General features: G+C 42.9%; 1 protein-coding gene across 11 annotated transcripts in view; it reads left to right on the forward strand.

Annotated features, from left to right (window-relative positions):
• The window catches only part of SUSD1 (sushi domain containing 1), a 141594-nt gene that overhangs the window by 112340 nt on the left and 8484 nt on the right, over positions 1-20770 (forward strand). For 6 of the 11 annotated variants that reach the window (XR_003432542.1, XM_027105205.1, XM_027105214.1 and 3 more), the window contains 2 exons: positions 11347-11440; positions 11765-16458. The exons of 2 other annotated variants lie outside the window; for them this stretch is intronic. Coding sequence is in view for 7 of the 9 variants with exons in the window: in XM_027105214.1 (XP_026961015.1) it covers positions 11347-11440; positions 11765-11782 (112 nt within the window). In the remaining 2 variants the exon portion in view is untranslated. Of the gene's footprint in view, positions 1-4118; positions 4449-11346; positions 11441-11764; positions 16459-20770 lie in introns of those variants that run through there. 3 more of the 11 variants (XM_027105206.1, XM_027105215.1, XR_003432541.1) reach the window with 2 other exon arrangements.

Below are 20770 nucleotides of genomic sequence, written 5' to 3' on the forward strand. Positions count from 1 at the left end.
AAGTGTATGTTAATGAGATTTCTTTTTAAATTGTCACAGGTGACAAAAACACATCTCAGACTAGCCTACAAAAAACCCTAGCTGAAAAGGATGAGGGGTGGGAACTTATGGAATTAGAACCAGAGTGGCATCACCAGGCCTCCAGAAACTGGGACTTGGGACTCAACACCAGAAGTAGGACTGTCCCTTTCTATCTGTCTCTATCTCCTCTCTAAGTGTGAGTTGGCCTCATTTTCTTCTACTATAAGCTACGTGGTGGTGGTGGTTGGGGGGGAACCAGCTGCCCCAGCTTAGCCACTTCAGTGGGAACAGACAGTTTTTCAATTCAGGGAGTCTCTTCTCCTAGCTAAGTGACTCTCCATTGGATGAATCACTATTAAGAGGAGATAGGGTAGTATGATTAGCCTACCTTGGGTTTGGGGCTTACTGGTATGGCTGGTTGGGGGCAGATCGATGTGATCAGCAACCTCACCAGGGTTGCATCGAGAGGGGGACATGATCCCCATCAGGAAGAGGCACGGAAAACCATGCTGGCAGACCAAAACAAAGAGCCACCAGGAGTCCACTACTCTCAACCATTCGGCTGCTTAGCACGTGCACACACACACACATACACTGTTTAGAAAAGCACCCTCCATTAAGAAAGTGAAATTATCCTCCATACAACCAAAACTGGAACCCAAGGAGAAGACAGCTCAAAGGTGGGTCTCTTACTGAATCCAGCTCCAAGACCAGGGTTCCTGGGGGTGATCCGTCTCTCTTGATCCAATTAATCTAACTGTGCTTCTCATGATCTGTTAGCAATCTATGATTAATGGCAAACTTAACCATTCTCAAACCACAGTATATAATATGAAAGGGAAAGGTGGATAATCACAATCAGTACGTTCATTTAGAAAGGAAGAAAAGATAAAGAACCGTGCAGTGGCCAGGGGGCCCATAACAAGGACCACATCCTGCTGGACAGGAAAGGCAAGCACCTCCTGCCCTGGCAGCAGAACGGGTCACTTGGTCAGTTAGTTTGGCTGCCTCGGGCTCTGCCTGATGGGAGAGCAGCCTTGTCCCTTTCCTCCAGAGCCTTCCCTAAGAGAGGCAGAGAGAAGGAGCCCCACTGAGTGCCTACAACTGAAACCGTCTGCTTCATGGGGGCAGTTATCTGGGTGGCGGAGTTGCCTCAGGGGTTGAGCAATCGCAGGTCCTTGTTTGCCAGGCTGGGATTCCCCTGGCAGTACATTTCTTTAAACCAGCCGGCAGCCAGCCACTGGATTTGATTCATAAGAATTCCATTAGTTTGTAGCTAATACCAGAAATCTTGTCAAGTTTATGACCTTTTGAGTCTGGAACTTTTCCTTGTGGTTCACGAATCCTAGCAACAGCCTGAGGAATTCTGCTCTTAGCCCAGAGTATCGGTTTAACTCCTTACATCCTGTCCCTCACCTCAGAGCATCATAAAACAATAGGCTGGGGTGCTTCCCAGGAGGGTCCAGTGGATGGTGCCTTACAATTGGGGGGTTTGTTACCCTGTGTGTAGAGGGCACCTAGCAGGAAATGTTTGGGAGGAACCTGGAGAAATAAGCTTCCTTCGTTTTCTGCTTATCCCCTAATCTCATTTCCCATGTCTTTATCTCTACTCACACCAAATTCAACAAGGGTAGGGGGCATGGATTTTCAACTGGGCAAGGCACATTACCTGACTGTCAGCCAGCCTGGATTGAAGATTGCCAGGCCGCAAGGGCCTCTCTCTCTTTTTTCAATTTTCTTGAGAAAATAATTTACATATAACGTCGTGTGAGTTTAAGGTGTACAATGTGATGATTTGATTCACGTACTTATTGCAAAATGATTACCGCAGTAAGGTTAGTTAATACCTCCATTACCTCACATAATCACCATATATATATGTAATTTATGTATATAGGTGTATGTATATATTTATATATATAATTTGTGTATATGTATGTGTGAATATTTAAGATCTACTCTCCTAATATCTTTCAAGTGTGCAGTACAGTACTGTTAACTACAGTCAACATGCTGTACATTAGAATATGTCCCAGAACTTAATTATCTTACAACTGGAAGTTTGTACCCTTTGACCATCATCTCCCCATTTCCCCCACCCCCAGCCCCTGGCAACCACCGTTCTATTCTCTATTTCTATGAATTCAGCTTTTTTAGATTCCATGTATAAGTGAGATCATTCTGTATTTGTCTTTCTCTGTCTGACTTATTTCACTTAACATCATAAGTGAGGGCCTCTTTTTTCTTTTTTTGCATTTTCTCGCTATATATTTTTAACATCTTTATTGAAGTATAATTGCTTTACAGTGGTGTGTTAGTTTCAGCTGTATAACAAAGTGAATCAGCTATACATATACATATATCCCCATATCTCCCCCCTCTTGCGTCTCCCTCCCACCCTCCCTATCCCACCCCTCTAGGTGGTTACAAAGCACCAAGCTGATCTCCCTGTGCTATGCGGCTGCTTCCCGCTAGCTATCTACTTTACATCTGGTAGTGTATATATGTCCATGAGTGAGGACCTCTCTTAACAAAGATGTGCGCTCTTACATTTCTGCGTGCAGATAGACTAAGCCCCCTTTCCTAGAATTGAATGATGGCCACAAAAAACAATCATGCATTCCGACATCTGGAAATTTTTCTGCCAATCCATTCCCTGCAGCTTTAAGGGCGGGATGGAGTTCCTACAGGAAAAGAGGTGCTTTTACCAGAAGAATGGAGATGTGCAAGCATCATGGACAGGCACAGATACAATAGCTTCCAGAATCCACTGCTTTCAGCAGCTGTTCAGTGTGATTAACAGACTCAAACTGGGTAGAAGTAATGGCCAAAGAGCTGGCTACAGTCATTCTACTGTGATTAAGTTAACAGGAAGGATTTTGCTTTGGAAATATCTAAGTGGCTTTTGGCCGCGCGTTTTTCCCCTCATGTTGAAAGAGAGTCTGAACCTTTGAATTCAAGCTACTGGAAAGAGCTGAGATAATAGAAAGCCCAGTTATGTTGAAATTATGAAGGCAGCTCGAGCGGGTATACATCTACATACAGAATGGGTTGTGCGCTCACCTGGCAGTCTCCTTTTGCCAAAATTTTGGAGCCTGCCATTTCAGAAAGTAATTTGGAGAGAACTAGAATCCAAATAAGTCCTCAAATTGTTTCAGTTTCACTCATGCCAAGCAACAGCCCCATTCTTGCCTTTGCCCTCTGATGAATTATGCTACCTACCTTTCGCACATTGCCCCTAAAAGAGCTTTGTGATGACTCTCAGGGAGCCAGCAGTCGGTTTGATGGGAAGTGCAGAGGCCTGGGCTTCTTTGCCCGAGTCCTGCTACTAATCAGCTGAGTGTCTTAGAAATTATATTTAACTTGGCTGGTTCTCTGTTGCCTTCCTCCAAAATCTCTGCGATCCCTTCCAGCCACAAAGTACTATGATACTGTGCTTTCTTGAGTCACAGAGCAAGGTCATTTGATATACGTGAGATGATGATAAACTGTCATCAGGGAACATCCGCTAGTCATAGGCCTGAAAGCTCTGAGTCATTAGTGACTACTCCTCTTTCCCATTTAGCCCACATTTTGCACTTGGGCAGACCTCTCTGATTGTCATTTCTGTGTTCACTCCCTGAGCAGAGGCCTTTGGATGGCTGGCCAAGCCTCTTTCTCCTCTCCCATCAGTGTTCAGGTTTCCCTCTTCACTCGAGCCTACACTACCCCCTGACATGTTCCCTCCACAGTTCTCCAGTATTTCTTTTTCTTCTTTCCAAGGCCTCAGTTGGACACCAATGTACCCTTCTGATTGCATCTCTCATTCTTCTCCATTCAAGGCGATGTGGCAGCTCTTCTCTGGATATGGCCCTTGCTTTCTCTCCTTAATGTCTTGCTCATACGATTATGTACTTACTTCCACCTGGATTGCCCTATAACCTTCCTGTAATTTCTGTTTATTACAACCCCACCTGTTCTTCAAGATTAAAATCAATGCCATCTCCTCCTTGACACTTTTTAAAATTTCCTCAACAGGGCAGGATCTCTCTCCCTCCCTCTCTTTAGCCATTCTGCCACACTTTTGAGTCACTGGCATACTTGTTTTTTCTTACTAGATTTCATACGCTTGAGAGAGAGCATTTGAAGGCTGGAGCAGTGCCTGGCACACAGTAGGTCTCAGTCAGAATTTATTGAATTGAGTTGAATGATTACTGGGGAACCAACAGCACAGTCTGGTGAGAAAAGAAGCATAGTGGGTGCAATACTTATCAAATAAGCCAGAGAAGATTAACATCAATGTATAAGCTTAGTGTGTACATTATCTATGAATATGCTATGTGCATGCATGTATACACATATACACTCACACTCATTTTATTTTATTTTTTTAACATTTTTATTGGAGTATAATTGCTTTACAATGTTGTGTTAGTTTCTGCTATATAACAAAGTGAATCAGCTATATGTGTACATATATCCCCATATCCCCTCCCTCTTGCGTCTCCCTCCCACCCTCCCTATCCCACCCCTCTAGGTGGTCACAAAGCACTGAGCTGATCTCCCTGTGTGATGCAGCTGCTTCCCACTAGCTAGCTATTTTACATTTGGTAGTGTATATATGTCCATGCTACTCTCTCACTTCGTCCCAGCTTACCCTTCCCCCTCCCCGTGTCCTCAAGTCCATTCTCTATGTCTGCATCTTTATTCCTGTCCTGCACCTAGGTTCTTCAGAACCTTTTTTTTTTTTTTAGATTCCATATATATGTGTTAGCATATGGTATTTGTTTTTCTCTTTCTGACTTACTTCACTCTGTATGACAGACTCTAGGTCCATCCACCTCACTACAAATAACTCAATTTCATTTCTTTTTATGGCTGAGTAATATTCCATTGTATATATGTGCCACATCTTCTTTATCCATTCATCTGTCGATGGACACTTAGGTTGCTTCCACGTCCTGGCTATTGTAAACAGACCTGTAATGAACATTGTGGTACATGACTCTTTTTGAATTATGGTTTTCTCAAGGTATATGCCCAGTAGTGGGATTGCTGGGTCATATGGTATTTCTATTTTTAGTTTTTTAAGGAACCTCCATACTGTTCTCCATAGTGGCTGTATCAATTTACATTCCCACTGACAGTGCAGGAGGGTTCCCTTTTCTCCACACCCTCTCCAGCATTTATTGTTTGTAGATTTTTTTTTTTTTTAGCGGCATGCAGGCCTCTCACTGTTGTGGCCTCTCCCGTTGTGGAGCACAGGCTCTAGACGCGCAGGCTCAGCGGCCACGGCTCACGGACCTAGCTGCTCTGCGGCATGTGGGATCTTCCCAGACTGGGGCACAAACCCGTGTCCCCTGCATCAGCAGGCGGACTCTCAACCACTGTGCCACCAGGGAAGCCTTGTTTGTAGATTTTTTGATGATGGCCATTCTGACTGGTGTGAGGTGATACCTCATTGTAGTTTTGACTTGCATTTCTCTAATGATTAGTGATGTTGAGCATCCTTTCATGTGTTTGTTGGCAATCTGTATATCTTCTTTGGAGAAATGTCTATTTAGACCTTCTGCCAATTTTTGGATTGGGTTGTTTGTTTTTTTGATATTGAACTGCATGAGCTGCTTGTATATTTTGGAGATTAATCCTTTGTCAGTTGCTTCGTTTGCAAATATTTTCTGCCATTCAGAGGGTTGTCTTTTCATCTTGTTTATGGTTTCCTTTGCTGTGCAAAAACCTTTAAGTTTCATTAGGTCCCATTTGTTTATTTTTGTTTTTATTTCCATTTCTCTAGGAGGTGGGTCAAAAAGGATCTTGCTGTGATTTATGTCAAAGAGTGTTCTTCCTGTGTTTTCCTCTAAGAGTTTTATAGTGTCTGGCCTTACATTTAGGTCTTTAATCCATTTTGAGTTTATTTTTGTATATGATGTTAGGAAGTCACACTCATTTTAAACCTTCATAATAGTGGTAGGAGGAATTCTAATATGGCCTCACAAATTCCTGGTCCTTGGGGTACACCCACTTTCTCTCAGTTATTCATTCAAAGGCCATTCTAGTTGTTGCTGTGAAAGGATTTGAAGATGTAATTAAAGTCCCAAAGAGGGAGATTATCTGGATGGACCTGACCTAATCACATTAGCCCTTAAATCTGTGTCTAGAAGTCAAAGACAGGGGAAATTGGAGATTCCAAGGGAGAGATGGATTTGACATAAGGGTTTCTCCTGCTGGCTTTGAAGATGGAGGGGACCATGTGGCAGGGATGCGGGCAGGCTGTAGGAGCTGAGCGGCCCCTGGCTGATGGCCAGTAAGAATATGAGGACCTCAGTCCTACAACTGCAAGGAACTGAATTTAGCCCACAACGTGCATGAGCTTGGAAGCAGATTCTTCCCCACAGCCTCCAGAGGGAAATGCAGCCCTCTCAACATCTTTATTTCAGCCTTGTAAGACCCTGAGCTGAGGACCCAGTCACAGTGTGCCTGAACTTCTGACCCATGGAACTATGAGCTAATAAATGGCTGCTACTGCTAAGTTTATGGTAATTTGTTAAGCTGCAATAGAGAATGAATTCAATAATGTTGTTGACTCATCAGGCTTTATTTATCTCTAAATTAGTTTTCTGCTTTGATCTCCTTTGCCATCTCCTACTCCACAGGGAATTCAAGCAAGGGAACCCTAGAATAGCAGAGAGAAATTTAACACACTAAATAGAAGTCACAGTGCTAATTATTTGTGCCTTTTGGAGAACAGAATTGTTGCTTTCAGGAAATGACCCATGAAAAAATGTCCACAGCCATAGGAAGTCCTCAAGCTGTCACGAAGTCTGAGAGTAGGAATAGGGCCTTTCTAACTGGCTCTTCAACACCTGTGATATTTCCATTAGTGAAAAGGTTCAAGATAAGCCCAGGGAATCCCTATCACTCTTCCTGAGCACTATACCTCTTCGGGGAGCCACCCTACAGAGACTGGTGGAGTTTAAGCCTCATGGATTTACTCGCTTTAAGAATGAATCACTGGGGTGGGATAGGGAGGGTGGGAGGGAGGGAGACGCAAGAGGGAAGAGACATGGGAACATATGTATATGTATAACTGATTCACTTTGTTATAAAGCAGAAACTAACACACCATTGTAAAGCAATTATACTCCAATAAAGATGTTAAAAAAAAAAAGAATGAATCACTGAGAATCTGGGATATAACACATGGCTCACTCACTTGGGTTTCTAAAAGAATATTCTACAAGTAATTGAGAAGAAAAATAAGTATGGTTTCATGGCATGTGACCATGGAAGGGAAGGTAACCAGAGGATGGCAAAACTCTGAAAAATGTAATTCACATTGGCCAGTTATACATTTTCTCAGTAAGGAATTAATGTGGGAAGTCCCTAAAGAAGCATGTGGTTATACCATGATTGGATTGACTCATGTTCACAGAGTACATATATAACGTAGAAAAAAAGACATATAACCAGGAACTGTTCTACCAGCAAGAATTGTGCCTGGAGCTACAACCCAAGTCATGTTATACAGAATGAATAAAGATGATTTCCCAGTACATACCTCGAGAGTAAGGAATAGTTGGGCTTCCTGCTAAGGGTGAAAGATGTCCTCTTTGATATTTGAAAACTAGAGAAGAGCTAACTGCTCTCCATACATTAAAGTCTTCTGCCATGGATGAAGCACTAAATTCTAGCAGGCTCATACAATTTGCAAATGAGATGGATAAACCACTGCAAGTGATCTTTGAGGAATCTTGACGAAGAAGTGAAAAGTGGGAAGACAGAGGATGAGCAAAGGGCATGGAACTTTGTGAAAGGGAGGTAGATTTTGCAAAGTGTGCATGATGATAACTTGAAGTCAAGGCCAGGCACGGTCTTTAAGAGATGGCTCTGTGTCCACCTGGGAGAAGAAGCCGTAGTTCCCAGCAGTCAGTATGGGAGCTATGAGCAGATTGGATGAAACTGCTCTTCTTTCTTCTGGCACAGAGTCACTAAATGGTCAGGGAACTGTGGCAAGCACAATGGATTTTGACTTCAGCCAATACTCAACAATGCCCGGTGGACAGTGTGGGGAAATGAGGGCTGGGTGTGAGCTTACTGTGAGCAGTAAGCTCACAGTACTGTGAGCTTACTGTGCTGTTTTAATATCTAGTAATTCAAGTCACTCCTTTAATTTTTTTTCTTTATTAATTTCTAATTTAACCAGAACTCCTCCTCCCGTTTTATAATATGGCTTCTTAAAAATGTCAAGGCTTTTTTCTTCTGAATACCAAAAGTAGCCAAACAATACATGCCATGTTTTTCTAGAAAGTCTCTCTCTTTTTTTTTTAAAGAATCAATTTTATTTATTTTTGGTTGCGTTGGGTCTTCGTTGCTGCACACGGGCTTTCTGTAGTTGTGGCGAGTGGGGGCTACTCTTTGTTGCAGCACGCAGGCTTCTCACTGTGGTGGCTTCTCTTGTTGCGGAGCACGGGCTCTAGGCGCGCGGGCTTCAGTAGTTGTTGCACACAAGCTCAGTAGTTGTGGCTCACGGGCTCTAGAGGGCAGGCTCAGTAGTTGTGGCACACGGGCTTAGTTGCTTCGTGGCATGTGGGATCTTCCCGGACCAGGGATCGAACCCGTGTCCCTTGCATTGGCAGGCGGATTCTTAACCACTGAGCCACCAGGGAAGTCCCTCTAGAAAGTCTCTTGACAACATTTTCTGAGGTAATGATTTGCCAGGCTCTTTAGCAAGAGATACGTTCCATGGCTGCTTTTGCTGGTGCCAGCTCTCCTGTAGAGTCTCCAGTAGAATCAAATTGCTCTCAACCTGGTTGTAGAGATCTGAGCAGTGCCGATCAGTAGAGCTCTCTGCAGTGATGGAAAGATTTTAAAGCTGTGTTGTCCAGTATGGTAGCCACTCACCACTTGTGGCTACTGGGCACTTGAAATATGCACTTAAAATAGTATGACTGAGAAACTGAATTTTAAATCTAATTTAATTTAAAGTAATTTAGATTTAGATAGCCACATTGTGGCTAGCGGCTACTGTATTAGACAGCACAGAATCGATGATGAAAAAGTTAAGTAGCTTGAATGGTTCTCAAATGTGCTACATTTACTGCCAGGGAAATAAGTCATCTATATTTTGAGGGTCTCAAGTCCAGGGGCTATTTTTCCTCTTAAGCCCCTCTCCCCTTACGGTAACAGATGTTTGCTTTTGCTGTTTTCAGCTCTTCAGTGGCAGTGTTGGATTACCCAGGGGGAGCAGTAAGCATATGCCTGGTGCATTGGTAAAAGGAGGGTACAGACACATGAAATACAGTTGGCCCTCCATATCCGCGGGTTCCACATTCATGGATTCAACCAACCGTGGATTGAAAATATTCAGAAAAAATAATTCCAAAAAGTTCCAAAAAGCAAAATTTGAATTTGCTGCACACTGGCAACTATTTACCTAGCATTTATTGAATATGTTGTATTTACAGCTATATACATAGCATTTATGTTGTATTAGGTATTATAAATAATCTAGAGATGATTTAAAGTATACAGTAGGTTATAAGCAAATACGACACCTTTTTATATCAGGGACTCGAGCATCTGAGGATTTTGGTATCCAAGGGGGGCCCTGGAACCAGTCCCCCATGGATACTGAGGGATGACTGTAATTTGATATTCCAACCATGACAACTGCAACAAATCATCTGGAAAAATTTGGAATTGATTGCACTCCCTTAAACTTATTCCATGACTTGGTGGTATTTTTATTTTTAATTCTATACATGCGAAGTCAGCCCCCCAAGATCTTCTCAATGTCTGGTGGCACCATTGTACAGATTTTTGTTCTTCCAAAGAGGAATTTGAGCAACCACAGCCCAAGGCCCCATAATCATCAGCCTGTGGAGGAAAGATCTGGGCCAGCACCGCTGACTTCTGGGGGAGAACATGACCCACTCTGCTGCAGAAAGAGCTGGATTCAGATCTGCACTAGGAAAGCATGGTGCTGTGGTCAAAAGCAGACTCTGAAGCCAGGCAGCTTGGGTTTGCATCCTGGCTCTGTCATTTACTAGCTGGGTGACCTTGGGCAAGTTTCTTAACCACTCCATGTCTGGATTCGTCATCTATAAAATGCAAATAATAACAGTACCCAGTGTAATAATCCCTGGTGCTATTATTATGGTACCCAGTGGGCGGTTAGGAGAGGTTTTAGAACAGTGTCTGGCACATAGTAAGTGGTAAGTAAGTGTTTGCAAGTTAAAATGAGATCTTTAGTTTAGAACATGATGCCCTGACTTAGTCACTTGGCCCAAATGTACAACTCAAATGTGCGCGTTTTTCAGTTGACAGCCAGGGATCTCCCTGGAGTTGACATGCGATGCACCTCTGAATAGAACATACGAATGTCTTTCAAAGAGCTTTTACATCAATTTTCTTATTTTATCTTCATGGCAACCTGCTGAACAGAGCAGGGAGGTACTACCCTTGCTTCCTGTAGAGGAAATGACAGATGGCTCTACCCAACAGAGAGGATTTGTTTGCTATGTTTGTTTTTCTTTTAAAGGTTTATTTATTTTATTAATATTTTTATTATTATTTTTTTGGCTGCATCGGGTCTTAGTTGCAGCACGCGAGATCTTTGTTGAGGCATGAGGGATCTTTCGTCGTGGCATGCGGGCTCTTCATTGTGGTGCTCAGGCTTCTCTCTATTTGTGGCAGCAGGTTTTCTCTTTTCTAGCTGTGGCGCGCAGGCTCCAGAGCACATGGGCTCTGTAGTTTGCGGCATGCAGGCTCTAGTGGAGGCGAGCAACCTTAGTAGTTGTGGCGCGCGGACTTAGTTGCCCCGCAGCATGTGGGGTCTTAGTTCCCTGACCAGGGATCAAACCCGCGTCCCCCAGTGGCAGATTCTTTACCACTGGAGCACCAGGGAAGTCCCTGTTTGCTATATTTGATCACTGGAGCTACCATTTTTGGAGCAAAAGTCCAAATGACGTCAGAATGACATCTTCCTCGACGCAAAGGAAAACTGCCGGTAAAAATCGATCAAGTGTAATTGACTTGAGAGAAGACCAACACACACAACACAGGGTGCTGTACGTGTGTGCCCAAAAAATCAACTTTTATCCCTTGTAACTTGAATGTGGCCCAGTTTTACGCTTCCTTTTCAAAAATGTCGTGGAACGGTTTTTCCTGATGCCCTGGTCTCAGGGCCAACTGAGGGGGCACAGAAGAACTCTGGGCATTCTTGGGATGGTTTGTTAAATGGGGCCAACCTCTGGTTAAAAGAGAGCGAGGTCAGGTGGGTGTGCACCTCTGTGGAGGGCCGTGATTCTGTGCTCTGTGGGTTCAGCGTGTGGTTTTGTCCCGCAGATTCATCGCTCACGCTGCAGCAGATGGTAGGCGTTGGGCTAGGCTCCCTGGCTGTTGTGATTGTCCTCGCATTCCTCTCCTTCTCAGCAGTGTGGTATGTGCGACTGTCACTTTTGAGGAATGAGTGGAATGGAGGGAGGGTGGGGCTGGAGTCAGGAAGAACAGCTGGGATCGAGGAGGGTCAGAGGGGGAGTGCGGGAGGTTGTCCCAGGCTCAGCAGGTGAAAGGCACGGGTAACTCTGCACCTCAGGAGGGAGGGGCATGCCCTCCAGTCCCAGGAAGAGAGCAGGGTCAGTGATGGCGCCCTGACCACTCACGGAGCGGTGGCTCATCTCCTGTACCACTTCCCATGCACGCAGGGGTGCACCGCAGGAGAACCTAAGTGTCAGTGAACTCTCTTTTCCTCCGCCATGTCTAGATTGCCAATGCTGCGTGAAGAGGATGCGCTGCTGCTGGGGCAGATGTTATGACAGCTTCTCAGGTGTCTGCACAGAGGCCCTGTGTGTGCATGGGCCTGCAATCCCATTCCTGGATTCAAGACGGTGACTATCTCTTTGGAATCCCCCAAAAGGAGGACACTCGGGAATTGTTGATGTCTTCCCTGCTACACGACTAGTTCTGTGTCTCTGAACTTGAGAACCTTGATGTACAATGTAATATTGACCACAGGCTACAGGTCACACGGACTGGCCTGTGTTCTCCTCTGAGTGATGCCTGAGAGTCAGCTCCTCTAGGCACTGAATGCAAGAGACTGTCTGCCTCTTCCTTTGTAGCATCTCTGTCATTAATTCAGAATCCATTCTTTTACAATAAGTAATGAGATAGACTGAAGTGTGGGCTAGAATTTGACTTTATGAAGGAGGTCATTGCAAAGGCTAGAGATCATTGACATAGGCAAATACGGTAAACACTTCAGAAGCCCTTTTCCGACAGTTGGTTGACACACTAATTAGAAAGTATGCTAGCCTGGCCACTCCAGTAAGTTCCCTGCAATATCTGTTAGGCAGTGTTGCTTTGATACAGTTCCTTTTGTCTTATATGTATTCAAAAGCCATAAGCCTTCATTCCAGTAAAAATATTCTGTTAAGTTAGACAGTTCTCTTCCACATGAATGTTTAGAACAGCCTTGGCAATTTTTTTTTTCACTGAACGTTTCCTAAAAATGCTCCATGCCTCCTTTTAGACTTGGGGGTGGAGTGGTAACAATGGGTTGCAACATTATGAAGCCCACGGCCAGAGTCCTGTGTTTATAGGGGAGGGGAACAATGCAGGCGACACGATCGTCCCTTTTATCTACAACGTCAGTAGCTATGAGTGTTACTTTATCATGAACCATGTCCCGGAACTACTGTCAATATGCTGAATTTACAGGTGGAGTGGATTCGATTTGACTTTTAAAGCCTGAATCAGTGTTCTTGAACTTTCCTCCCTAACCAACAATGTAACTCCAAGGCTCAGCAAGGAATGAAGGGAGAAGAAGGATGGAGGCTTGTGGCTTCTCTAAGTGATGGTGGTGTCCTCCTATGCCTTCTCCCTCCCTCTCCAGGCCTAGAGACTAGAAATCATGGGGAGGGGTGGGGGGGACAGTGATATTGCCCAACTCGGGGTGAAGCATATATGAACGTGGTCCTAGTATTGGGCAACACCACAGTCCTGAGGAAAAGGGGCAGCCTTTCCCACATGGTGGGCTGGTGTGTTCTCCACCGGCTCACTGGGCACCAGTGAGGGACACATCTGAGCAGCCTGGGCTTGTAGGTGGATGAGGAGACATGAGCAATGATAGGAACAGGTGGCAACTCTCTATGAAGCTGCTTCCCCAGGGGGATCTGACCCAAAGCATATCCTCTCAACTGGGAAGAGTCAGAGAGAGGGAAGTGATACCCTGATGCTTGAGTTTTCAAGGCCAGCTGTCAGCCCTGGCCCCAGCCAGTACTGGGCAGTATTAGGAATAATTGTCCTTTGTCCTCTGAGGTGTCGTCTCAGACTACAACTTAGGATCAACATGTAGAACACTTCCTGCTCTCATTCAGGTGAACTGTAGAGTAGAACTCTCAATAGACTAATACAAATAGCTTCTGACTTTTATTTTTTATGTGCGACAATTCAAACTCATACAGTTTTCACAGCTCTTGAATTAAATTTGGAATCTTTACAAATTATTTGGTTAGTATTAGGTAGGGTCTCTGATGAGTAAGGATTTTCCTCCAAGCCTCCTCTAACCAAAGAGAGAATCTGAGTTTCTCCCCCTTATTACTATTTTTTACCAGCTCTGTAAATACCATATGTTTCTGTAGTCCCCCTAATTTCAAGTTCTAGAATTAACTGTCAAAGAAGCTACCTTTGTCTACATGGGAACTTAGCATAATTGTCATCGAAAGGAAGAAGTCCTATTTGCTTGGTGTCAAAAGTTTCTCGTTAAGAAAACTGACTAAATATGAAGTAAAATGTACTTCTGGGTACAGTGCAGAAATGTAAAAGCAGTTCATGAAAGAATACTGAAATAACAAAAACATAGATTTTGTCCCTTCCTCTAAATGTTCCAAACGATAGCACAGAGTTGCTCAGTGTTAATACTTAACAGAAGTAGGTGCTGAGCATTTGCAAGAAGGATGCGCCATTTTCCTGCAGTTCTTTTCTGATCATTTTCTCATGCACATGAAGGCAGCCTTAGGTTCTCTGAATTCGCCTGGTAGCTTAACCACAATACGGTCCCTTTTTTTCCCAAGTGGATTCCTGGTTAAGGCGGGGAGAGCATCTCAGGAGACTGATAGTGGGTCTTCCTAGAAGCATGCAGGGTCCTTCTGTTGAAGGACTGATCAGGTAGCATTCAGAGTTGGGTTATGAGTGCCACTAAATAAAGCTGGATCCTCAGATAGTGATGGAAGAAGGATCTTTTCCTTAGTAACTGTCTTGGGGACAGTGTGTAGAGGTGAGTGCCAGGATCCAGTCTTGAGCTCCCTTCTAGACTAGGAATCAAAACGGAGGGTTGCCCAGATATGGAGCAGAGTGTTCCCTGGCTGAATTTTTTTTTTTTTTTTTTGGTGCCCATAGTTTTTATTTATCTCCACCATAGTTTTTGTTTATACATGTTCTTTCATTCCATCCTCACAGCAGTTCTGTGTGGTGGGAAGGTTAGGAGTTATCATTTTCCCATTTTAGAGTGGAGAGATGGGTTCAGACAGAGATGTAACTTCAATTGTGGGGCCAGATATTCTGCCTGCAAGTCCAGTTCTCATTCCTGGGACTTGACAGGACATTTGGGTTCCTGGGAGAGCTAGGCCTTTATATTTCTGAACTATATATATATATATATAGGCATTGCTTTTACTATTATAGCACCTGTGTCTTTTTATACTCATCTTTTCACTGTGATATACCTTCTCCCATCACTTCTAGAAGGAGCCACAAGCAACCAAAATAGATGGAGGTTAACTAGGGGAAATAGGTAATAGTCCATCCATGACCCCAGACCTAAAATTGCAGCTGGGCCCTTAAGATTAAGACCAGAACAAAAGTCATTACCTTGAAATTCCATAGTGGATTGGAATAAAGTTAGTATTTAAATTGATCTTAAAGGAGGTAAAAAAGAATTCTCAAGGCTCCCTTTTTTGGCTAATCTCATATCCCGATTTCCTAACCCTTTAATTTTTCCATTCCCTTCATCAGAGAGAAAACCAGTGGGTAGTAGACGTCAATCAAATGGTGTTTTAAGGACCATTTGCCTCCCACAGCCATCGTTGGTTAAACTCAAGTGCCTGATTTTGGAGAGGAAAGTGCGTGTGGATTTTTCTGTGTCCGTTTGTGGGCAGGTGATGCAGTGGGGCAGGTCAGTTTAAAAAAGTGTACGTCCATTGTTTCAGAAAGAGAGAGAATGACTGAGTCATTCTGGTGCCGTGTGTGTGTATCCATACCCATACTTTTTGGGCATAACTCAAGGTTACCAAAATGGGGTCAAACTAGGCATGTGGTTTGTAACATGCATTGGACACATTTTTCATGTCAATCATGATGGCATTAAAAGTTGGTACCATAATTTATTTAACTAATACTCTGTTGAGTATTGTGCATTTAGAGTATTTCCAGATGTTTACTATTCTTACATATGTCTGTATAATTGTATGCAGTTATCACTTACGCTAAATTCCTAGACTTGAAGTTGTTGGAATGAAAACGATATACATTGTAGATTTACTACATATTGTCAGAGGAATCTCAGAAAGTTTATACCAGTTTATGTTCTCACCAGCAGGAAGCCTCAACATACCTGGGCATCGTTGATATTCTTAATCTTGATTAATCTGGTAGGTGAAAAATGACCTTTCAATGTTTTGTTTGCATTTCTCTGACTAATTTGCATGTTGACTGGTCATTTGTAATTCTGTTGTGGTGACATGCTTTTTTTCTCAGTAGTTGGCTTGTCTTATATTGATTTGAAAAAGTTCTTTGTATTATAGTAATTTTCACTTTTAGCTGTCACACGTGTTGTAAACAAATTTTCTACTTTATTATTTCCCTTTTGACCTGTTTGTGTCATGCACTGCCACACAAAAACTTTAAATTTGTGTAGTCAAATGTATCAGTCTTTTTCATTATGTATTTTGCCTTTGGTACCATGCTTAGAAGGACTTTCCAATCTCAAGGTAATAACTATAATTCAGCAGTTAAAAAAAATTTAAATCTTTAATCCATCTGAAACATTTTAGTATAAGGAATGAGGTCGGGAGGGGTCTTTTTTTATTCTTGCTAAATGGTTTAGCCAGTTCTATGAATATTCCTTGACTGTTATTTTTTTCCCCTCGTGATTTGACTCGTATACTGAATCATATACTAGAGTCTATTTCTGAACTTTCTCTTTTGTTCTGCTGATTTATTTCTGTGCCAGTACCACCTGCTATAAGTTTAAAATAGGGGGTTTTTTTTAGTACCAACTAAAAGTAAGTTACCACCCTTTTCCTGTTAATTCTCAGAGTATTCTCAGGTTTTATTATATATTTATTCATGTATACATATTTATTATACGTAAACTAAAGAATTATTTGGTCAAGTTCCCCCCAAAATCTTCATATTTTTCTTGGGGATGTATTAAATAAAGAGTGCTCTTATCCCAGAACACAATATGTGTCTCCATTTAATGTTGGTGTGTGTTCCTGTCTAGCGTGTTCTAATTTTCAACTTACAAGGTTATTCATTCTTATTCTTGGTTGTGTGTGTCTAGATATTTTACATCTCGTTATCCTGAACTCTTACATCACTACCTCTGATCCTGCCCCTGAAAGTGCATCCCACAGTCCCTTACTGCTGGCGTTGTTAGCGTTCTCTTGCCCTGGCAATCTGCCTTTTTTGGGAAAAGTCACATCAAGATGGCTCCTCCAGCTCAGTTACTTTCCTGGGTATCTACTTGACTCACGGAAACTCACAGACCCTTGCCATGCAAATGAGGGATTGCCCCACCATCACAGATCCCTCCAGCCACAGACTTTAGTTTTCTTACCCATTAGACCTTTTGGCCTCCATCAGTGGAAGTGTAGCTTCTACTACATTCCAATGTGGTTCCCACTTTTTTGTCCTGATGCTGGCCTGACAGTCTCAGCTTCTTGACCCCTGGGTTTCTTATCCTTGGAGTCAGGTACCAGGCCTCTGTGTCCTCTGAAGTTTTAGGGGACACAAAGTCTCTGAGTGGACGTCCCCTTGAAGCTCCTCTTTCCTGACTTGCACTGAGGAAGGTCCCCTTACCTCCTACCATCATGGTGGGGGATAGAAAATGCAGGGAATGACAACAGCTTTCCCTAAAGAACTACTTTCTTTTGACCTTTTCAGTTTTAAACCCCTTTATATCTTGGGTATTGGGCTAAGGATCACAAGACCATTTGGAAATCCTTATTTTAGAATATGGGAGTGTTTGCAACCTATTATTTTCAATTATTTGGAGCTTTAGTTGAAACAAAAAGGGTCCAATTTGAGGCCAAATGATAGGAAAATACAGTTCACAGAAAAAGAAATGCAAATGGCTCCCAAACGTAAGAAAAGATGCTCAACCTTACTTTTAAGAAAAGTGCAAGTTAGTGAGGTATCATTTCTCACCCGTCAATGAGAAAGCCAGAGATTTAACAACACAGTCTCTTTTGAGGCTCTGGGGAAATAGGAACTCAGACGTTGTTAGTGAGAGTACAGAACGGTACAACCTTTATGGAAGGAAATCTGGCAATATTTACATTGCTGTTGTCTTTAACCCAGCAATCCACCTCTGGGACCTATCCTATGGATTCACCTGCACATGTTCCAAATGACACATGAACAGGGTTATTCATTATGACGTGGCTTATGATAACAAAAGCTTAGAAACAACCCAAATGCCTCTCAGGAGGAAAGTAGTTACATGAACTATGATACTTCTGTGTACACAATGGAATACCCTGAGTTGTAAAAAAGGAATGAGGAAGGACTCTATGCATTGAAATGGGGAGATCTTTAAGCTGTATTGTTTTAATGAGGAAAACAAGATGGAGAATAGTGTATATCATACGCTATCTTTTGTGTAAGAAAGAGAGGGAATGAGAATATTTATTCAATTTTAAATAAAGAAACACAGGAATGATAGCAATGAGTTGATGTAAATGGTTACAAATGGAGCAAGGAAGAATGGGGTGGAGGTGGACAGGGTGAGAGTGAGCCTTTTAAGTGTTTATCTTATTTTGTTTTATTTTTAAACATGTAAGTATATTACTATTCAAAAACATAAAAATAAAATTTCATAAGGAAAAGAAAGTGTTCCATTTAATATCCTATTTCACATGTGTCAAATAAAAATATGATGGGTACTGCTTAGTTTCCTTCTAAACCCAAGACACTTAGATTTGGATAAGTTTGGTTTAATTTTCCATCACAAAATTGGTGGGGCATCCAGTGCTGTCTTTTAAGATTTCTGAAAATTCCATGAGGGGGTAAAGGTGGATGTGTTACATTCCCATGATCAACTCTAGGGCCTACTTTCTGCTTCCTATGAATTAATTTAGTGGATGGATCATCTCATCCTCCTACGTGGGGTCCCTGTTCCCGCCTGCATCGACTCACCTGTGGAACTCAGCTCCTTTTCATGATTTCCACCCAAAGTTTCACTAAGGACTTGGGGCATTTAGATAACGTGAATGGAGAGTTTATTAGTTTCCTACTGATGCTGTAACAAGTTGCCACACACTTGGTAGCTTTCAACCACACAAATTTATCATTTTACAGTTCTGGAAGTCAGAAGTCTGCCGTGAGTCTCACTGGGCTAAAGTCAAAGTGTTGGCTGAGTTGTGTTCCTTCTGGAAGCTCGAGGGAGAATCCATTTGTTTGCCGTTTCTAGCTTTTAGAGGCTGCCTATATTCCTTGACTGTGGCCTTTCCTCCATCTTCAAAGCCAACAGTGTGGCATCTTTGAATCTCTCTCTGACTCTGACTCTCCTGTCCACCCCTGCCCCCACTTCATTTATAGGAGATTACAGTGGGCCTCCTTGGATAATCCAGGATAATCTCCCATCTCAAGATCCTTAACTTAATCACATCTACAAAGTTCCTTTTACCATGGAAGATAACTTATCCACAGGCTCTGGGATTAATACGTGGACATTTTTGGTGGCCATTTTTCTGCCTATAACGAGAGAGTATTATATTTTAGATATGCAAATAATTAAAAGTGGATGTTAGTTATCTTTGTTCTTCGAAGTTTCCTTCCTTTCCCATCCCTTCCCATCTTCATTCTTTATCAAATCCCCTAAATTCCTGAAATGCAGAACAACTCATCTACGTCTTTCTTTTTTTTTAACCAAAGTAATTTTTTAAACAAGAGTAGTTTCCTCCTTAAAAATTCTGTTGCCAGCTGTTAACTTAAACTTTATATTTTTAAAAAACTTCTGAAAATTTCCCAAAGTTTCTGAATGTTGAATGTATTCTTCCTTGTTTCACAGTGCTGATTCAGATTTCTTACAATTTTTTTGTGAATCTTTGGTAATGTGATTTTGGGGGACAACTAGAAACTAGAAGATGAAGTATTTGAGAGAGAATTATAGCAAAGGCTATATATGCTTTTTTTTATTTTTTTATTGCTGTGTAACAACTTACCACAAACGTAATGGCTTAAACTAGTACACATTTATTATCCTCCAGTTTTTATGGGTCAGGAACCCAGGTTTGGTTAGTTGGTTTCTCTGCTCAGGGTATCACAAGTCTGCAAGGAAGGTGTTGGCTAGGTTGCATTTTCATCAAGAAGCTCGACTGGGGAAGATTCCCCTTCCATGCTTATTCATATTGTTGACAGAATCCATTTCCTTGTGGTCGTATGGCTGAAGGTCCCAACTTTTTGCTGGCTGTCAGCTGGAAGCTGTCCTCAGGTCCTAGATGCCAGTCATAGCTCCTAGAGGGCCATTTGTAGTTGTTTGCCAGGTGGGCTTCCTACACAGACGGCCCAACTCATCAAGTCAGCAAGGACAATCTCTGAATACAGGGAGGGCCCAGTTCCTCTTTTTTTTAATTTTTTTTGCCGTACGCGGGCCTCTCACCTCTGTGGCCTCTCCCGTTGCAGAGCACAGGCTCCGGACGCGCAGGCTTAGTGGCCATGGCTCACAGGCCCAGCCGCTCCGCGGCATGTGGGATCTTCCCGGACCGGGGCACGAACCCGTGCCCCCTGCATTGGCAGGCGGACTCAACCACTGCACCACCAGGGAAGCCCCCAGTTCCTCTTTTAAAGGGCTTTCATCTAAGTCAGGCGCGCATAGGATAATCTACCTTTAACTAACAAAAAATAAACTAATTTGCAACCTTAATTACATCTGCAAAAGCCCTTCACTTTTTCCATATTCTGTTGGTTAGAACTAAGTCACACTCAAGGGGAAAAAATTATACAGGCTGTGGACACCAAGTGGCAGAGATTATGAGGGTCATCTCATAGAATTTTGCCTACCGTAAGTTACTAAAGAAAAAATCAATTATAGACTTTAAATTCTACCACAATTTTTCCTAGGTTCTTCTGACAGGGCTACTTAACTTTATAGCAAAAGCCTAGGAATACTTCTATTTTCTCTATGGAGAGGTACCAAGGCTGCCAGGGGTGGAAGTGACCAATGGCCAGAGGTTTCAGGAAGGTAACCGCGTCTGGAAGACTGCCGTCTCCCCTTGGACTGGATGCGTTCCCTTGAGTGAGGCACAGAGATTTGGGGAAGGAAAAGAACACCATTTCCCTGGGTCCATGGGCATGTGTCCCATCTCCTAGCCTTTGGGTTAGCAGGATTCAGGATTTGTGAACTTGGCCTGCAAAAGTCTATTCCCGCCGAACTCTAGTGAGCCTAGTGTATGGCCTGTAGGGTGAGTTGTCCTATGGTCCCTATAAAGGGCCATCCTGAGTCTTGGTGGGCTGGGCTGGGCAGGGTAAGGCAATATTGACCAGGTTC

This window comes from Aethalodelphis obliquidens, unplaced genomic scaffold, assembly GCF_003676395.1.
Source record: "Aethalodelphis obliquidens isolate GAN/ISIS:26980383/991018 unplaced genomic scaffold, ASM367639v1 scaffold7, whole genome shotgun sequence".
NCBI lineage: Eukaryota > Metazoa > Chordata > Mammalia > Artiodactyla > Delphinidae > Aethalodelphis > Aethalodelphis obliquidens.